General features: G+C 36.7%; 1 protein-coding gene across 3 annotated transcripts; it reads left to right on the top strand.

The window, feature by feature from the left end:
• Positions 1-50: 50 nt before the first annotated feature.
• On the top strand, positions 51-5,540 carry fgfr1op2 (FGFR1 oncogene partner 2). 3 transcript variants are annotated; one of them, XM_079623164.1, is made up of 7 exons: positions 51-129; positions 1,800-1,893; positions 2,238-2,374; positions 2,455-2,572; positions 2,641-2,783; positions 2,867-2,980; positions 4,488-5,540. In XM_079623164.1, the coding sequence occupies exons 3-7, from the start codon at positions 2,240-2,242 to the stop codon at positions 4,623-4,625; spliced, it is 648 nt and encodes a 215-aa protein (XP_079479290.1). In that variant the 5' UTR covers positions 51-129; positions 1,800-1,893; positions 2,238-2,239; the 3' UTR covers positions 4,626-5,540. The 3 variants fall into 3 exon arrangements, with proteins under 3 accessions (XP_079479290.1, XP_079479291.1, XP_079479289.1); XM_079623165.1 differs by lacking the exon at positions 51-129 and adding an exon at positions 344-537; XM_079623163.1 differs by lacking the exon at positions 51-129 and having other exon boundaries at positions 1,615-1,893.
• Positions 5,541-5,949: the final 409 nt, after the last annotated feature.

A 5,949-nucleotide genomic window follows, 5' to 3' on the forward strand; every position in this document is an offset into this window, starting at 1 on the left:
TGTAATACTTTGATTCAAGACCAAAATTACGTCATGTTCCTATTCAATGTATTGGAGAAAACAGCAGAGCAAGTGAGCGCTCGTGTCATTGATGCGGAAGCAGTTCAGTTCAGAGCGTCTAAGTAAATTGTGAGATTTGTGAGAGAAAATCATCAAATGGCTAATAAAACCTTGTATCGTGAGGATGTGTTGCAAATGTTATTCGCCGATTCTGACTCTGAAGGGGAATATTTGCCTTTTGAAAATGACGATCGCGCTTCTCCCGGTAACGTTACATCTTTGCCGCGAAATGGTGCAGCTCGCGCTTCTCCCGGTACATCTTTGCCGCGAAATGGTGCAGCTCGCGCTTCTCCCGGTACATCTTTGCCGCGAAATGGTGCAGCTCGCGCTTCTCCCGGTACATCTTTGCCGCGCAGTGCTGACAATGACAGTAGTCCGAGCTGTGCGCACTCGGCGCGCGCGCGCGAGGCAGATCTGGCCGCGCCCGCGCTGCTCGTAGCAGGAGCAGAGGCGGTGTGACACGGGGCAACTAAACAGGTCTTGTCTACTTGTTTGTGTGTCATATGAATAATATATATATGTTATATATATATATATATATATATATATATATATATATATATATATATATATATATATATATATATATATATAATCAGAGTGCCTACTGTATGTAGTAAATGGAAAATCTCTACAGCAAAAGGCCAACCACTAACGTTACCTGCATTCGGTTTGTTTCTACCATTTATTAGTAATGATTTACACTGTTTGTTTACTACTTACTATTTACCTGAGCATTCAGTATTGTGCAATATAGCATACAGAAGGTGAGGGACATTTTGGAGGAAAGAAGTGCTGCATTTTATCATTTAAACTTGTGACTTTTCATGAAAATTCTATAATCCAAGATAGCCGCCACCATATGACGTCATAATATGCAAATTAGATGGGAAAATTTAATCCCTACATAAACTTTGGGTCATCCTTAATATTTCTCTAATTTACAGAAAGTCTCTATCTTTTATCACTTTTAAGATATAGCCTTTTCAAATTAAGATGTCAAAATCGAACGTTTTAGGAAAAAAACTCTGGCGCCTAAAGGGTTAAGACATATTTGTTATATTTATATATAAAATATTTATATGTAATATAAATTAAATAAATGTATATACAGTATATAAATGCAATTATTCCTTAAATATATACATGAATGTGTGTGTATTTATACATAATAATTCTACACAGTACACACACTTTTTATTTTGGATGTGATTAATCACGATTAATCTTTTGACAGCCCTAATTAAAATATTTTAAGATTTGCCTGTGCCTATGGTTAAATAAAACACGTACTGAATTATCCATCTCACTGCTTTTGTGTTTCTGTGTGGGAAAGTGTGAACAAAAATGCTTCAAATAACTTCAGGCAGCAGAAAAAGAAACTTTGAAAAGATTCTTGTGAGGTTAGTAAATTGGACATTGGATATAAAATTGAGTCATAATCACAAAGCAGGATTAGTTTGCACAGGTACAATCTGATTACCCCCTCTGAGTCACATTGGGGATTAAACTGGCCTCTCTCCACTTATAAAATCCCTTAAAACTCAGTTACTAAAAGAACATTAGCAGGAGCTTTATAATGGGATTTTAAGGCCAGAGATATTTAGAGAATAATACAAAAATATAATACGTTTCACCAAAGGGATTTGCTAATTTTACAGTATTACACATTCACAATATTACCATTAAATTCAGTAAATGTGTCCATTGCGCCCTCATGTGGACTGTGTGCTCCGCAGGAAGTTGTCGCCTACATCTCCCAGAAGTCTTTGCGCGTGACGTCACGACCGCGGCAACAGGAAGTGTTCTAACTGAGTCGTTGCTGTAGAGAAGGTAAGATAGGTTTTTACATTCGTTTAAAATGATTCACGGTGCTATTAGTAAATACAATAAAGCAAAAAAGTATGTCTGGCTACAGGTCAGTGTTTATTTACACGATCTAACATTTGATTACGACAATGGTAGGTTTGTATTTCGCAGATGCTAATGCTAGGCTTCTACCAAAACATTTGACACTTACCTTTCATTATTTCTGAAATCAAGACATATAAGCCAACAATGGCAGTAAAGGAGTCTTTGATATGTAGAGTATCAGACTGCTCACTGGCTCTTTTTCTGTATTTATTAATGTAATCATGACACCTAGTCAGTCCAAGTGTGTTTCTTGTGCTCTTCAGGAATGACCTGTACACTTGAGAAGGTGCTGGCCGATGCCAAATCACTGGTGGAGAGACTCCGAGATCATGACAATGCTGCTGAGATCCTGATTGAACAAACCACACTGCTGAATAAGAGAGTGGAGGCCATGAAGCAGGTATCATTGCTTGTTTTCAATCTGCCCAATGAATTAAATCAAGTCACATGATCTCAACCTCATATTGCTTGTTCTCTCAGTATCAGGATGAGATCGAGGTGTTGAACCAGGTCGCGAGACATCGGCCGCGCTCTACTCTGGTCATGGGAATCCAGCAGGAAAACCGGCAAATACGGGAACTCCAGCATGAAAACAAAGGTGTGTTTGGAGGGTTTGCAACTAAAAGCTGAAGTTTTGTATCTAAATCCTCACGTGTCTCTCGGCAGAGCTGCGCACGTCGCTGGAGGAGCATCAGTCTGCGCTGGAGCTGATCATGAGCAAATATAGAGAGCAGGTGTTTCGCCTTCTGATGACCAGCAAGAAAGATGATCCTGCTATCGTCACCCAGCTCAGGGAACAGCACACTAATGTCAGTCCTGCAGACGCTTTTCCCTGAGATTAACCCTAGTGCTATGGCTCAAATAGGCATTTATTACTGTGTTTATGTTGCAGGAGATGCAAGCGCACATTGAGAAAATAAACGAAATGGCCACGGTGATGAGGAAAGCCATCGAGGTGGATGAAGGGCGACTGTGTGAGGATGAGGAGAGAATCAAACGTCTGCAGGTGAAATGCGCTAAATTAGTCATTTTATTTCACAATATAGGAGGAGCCAAGATACAAATGACATAACGTTTTTTTAAGATTACGTTGGGTACATTAGGTCTGTTGAATAGTAGCATTCAAGTAAGAAATACTGCAGAAAATCAATATGTAAAATTACACTTCACTTTGTGAATGACATATACACTGATTCTTATTACAGCTACAAAAGTTATTCAGTGAAAAGCAGTGAGGGATTTTCTCTTCGTCTTTTGTTGTTTGATTAACATTAAAGACACAGACAGAAAATTATATTTAGTAACGTTGTCTATTAGATGTCACATTTATCATGTAATCTGACTACTTTTTGAGATTACTTTAGTTTTGACCTAGACAGATGTCAGTAGCATGTTAATATTAAAATACAAAGAGAAAGAAAATATATTCTATTTTTTGCGATCAACAACATGAAGTGCATTAACCATTAAGTTACATAAGGAGTTCACGAAGGAAGGTTTTGTGAGATGATGAAAAGCTAAAAAATTTATAATTTTCTAAATAAGCCACTTATATATATATATATATTATATAAATATTTGATTTGTTTACCATGTCATGTGTGACCATTAATCAATATCAGAATCGTGAATCTGATGTACTTTAAATAAAGCGGTTCATCTGACAAAAAGTAATTTACTGCCATTGTGTGAATATGTAATCATGTTATCAATAAAATAAATGTAGTCTGATTACGAGTATTTTTATTGAAAAGTATCTAATTTTTGGAATCTGATTACATAATGCAGATTACATACAATAAGTTACTTTGCATGATATATATATCGTCATACCAGGCCTATACTGCGGTTAACTAAACACTTATAGGCCTAGTTTCACAGACAGGGTTTAGATTAAGGCATAATTTGGCTTTAGTTTAATTAGGGCATTTAAAGTCCCCCTGTAGTCAATAATTTTATCCCTTAAAACTCATCTTTGATCACCAAAATGACATATTTAAACGTTTTTTCCTTGAATTTGTTTTCTCCATGCCGTAAAATAGCTTGAATGTAACTCGACACCCTCACCTAATTTAGTATACGCAGTTATATGAATATGCAAATGAGCCCCGCCTCCTCTCACTCACTCACTCAGAGATCCACTGGTTGACGATCACACGTTGATCTGATTGGTTACAAGGTAGTTTGTGACGTCAGCGATTTCAAACCGTAGTTTTGAGACCGTCTTTGGTTCACTGCAGTTTTAAGCAGAAAATACTCAGCAATGCTGTCCACTTATGAATTTACACATGGTTTGTCTAAAAGGATATTAAAAACACCACATAGACACATAAAACAACATTAAAAGCTTGATTTTTACCATGCATCTTGAGACAAAAAAAGGCCACTGACATATTTTAAGATGTGCTTTTAGTTAAAACAGCCTAAACATGCATTTTAGTCTGGGACTATGTAAAAGCGGGGGAATCTGGAGTTGTGATGTTATGTTTATATGTTGATGTTGTTCTGTGCAGCTGGAGAATAGCGGTTTACGCGAGCTGTTGGGAATCAGTCGCGAGGCGTTTCTGGTGCTGAAGAGAGACGACTCGTCTGACAGCACGTCTCTGTCTCCACTGTTCACCAGCACAGATGTCAGTCTGAGGAAGAGCTAAAGCCCAACCGAGACTCAAGAGTTTACAAACCATCATTCAGAGCTGCCCTAGCAATCCCACAATCCTCCATTACATGGTCATGATGACCTCACACACACACACACACACACACACACTGCGCTCCGGCTGTCATGAGGGGGGTTTTGCAGGAAGAGCTTGTGGAATCTGGGATTCGATTACTTTTCCATCTCTCCATCATCATGTCTTCAGGCTGGAAAAGTCCAATGACCAATTTGACTGATTCAGCCGTATGAAAACAATCATTTGTGGAATGACCTATAGGCAGATTGTGAATGATTACTTTACCTGAACATGGGACTTTGTAAAGGAAATGTCACAATGTGCCATTTTATTGAAAAATCTTGTTTCTTTGTGCTTGTTGTTGTGTTTGTAACAGTGTTTTATTTGAGTATGAGCGGAAGTAGCATTGAAAGTTATTAAAACCGTTGAATGAACAGATTTCATTGGCTGATTTCATTCAAGATTCAGATATTTAGTGTGTGTTATTCCAAAGAAAATATAATTTGTCCCACCTTTGAAACGAATGTCCTTCTCAGCGGCAGTATTAATCCACTGCAAACCCGGGGTTATTACAATTGGCTAAATCCTAAAAAAAAACGGTCCTTTTAATTGAAATAAAGCTGAAAAAATATTAGTTGAAACTAAATGATTATAAATGTTGCCTTGCAATGTGAAGTTTAATAAGTTAAGTGTGAGTACCAAAATTATTAACTGTAAATAACTAAAACTGAAATATGAATAGCAATATTAAAATTAATTAATTTGACTAAAATTAACATGAAAAATGTAAAATAAAAGCCAATTCAAAATATTAATAAAATTAAAACACTGCTATAAACTCTTTCTTTTCACAATCCTATTAATTCCAGACGATTAAACCCTATTCCTGCGCGACACTGGTCTCATTTACTATCTTGTTTCACTCACAATTACGTGACATTATACAGAAATGATTTGAAAGATGTCAGTGAGATGATCAGTTCAGTGTTATTTAATATGCCAATGAAGCATTAATTATTAAACATTATTATTTCAGCTAGTTGCCAAGGCAACATTTCTCATTTTACTGTACATGTGTATTACGTGTTCAGTCTATAGGCGAGTGGTGTTTGTTTACAAACTGACATTACCAATTACTAACACGAAAGAAAACCTTTGTTCTTTCTAAAGTATATCACTGTCGTGTAAACGTGCCGTAAATTACTGAAACTTTCAAATATGAATAATAGTATCTCAGTAATAAGCTAATAAAATAACTCTGACTCTAATCGGTCTTGGAATAGAAAACAATATTATTTAGGTA

This window comes from Phoxinus phoxinus, assembly GCF_949152265.1.
Source record: "Phoxinus phoxinus genome assembly, chromosome: 9".
Lineage (NCBI taxonomy): Eukaryota > Metazoa > Chordata > Actinopteri > Cypriniformes > Leuciscidae > Phoxinus > Phoxinus phoxinus.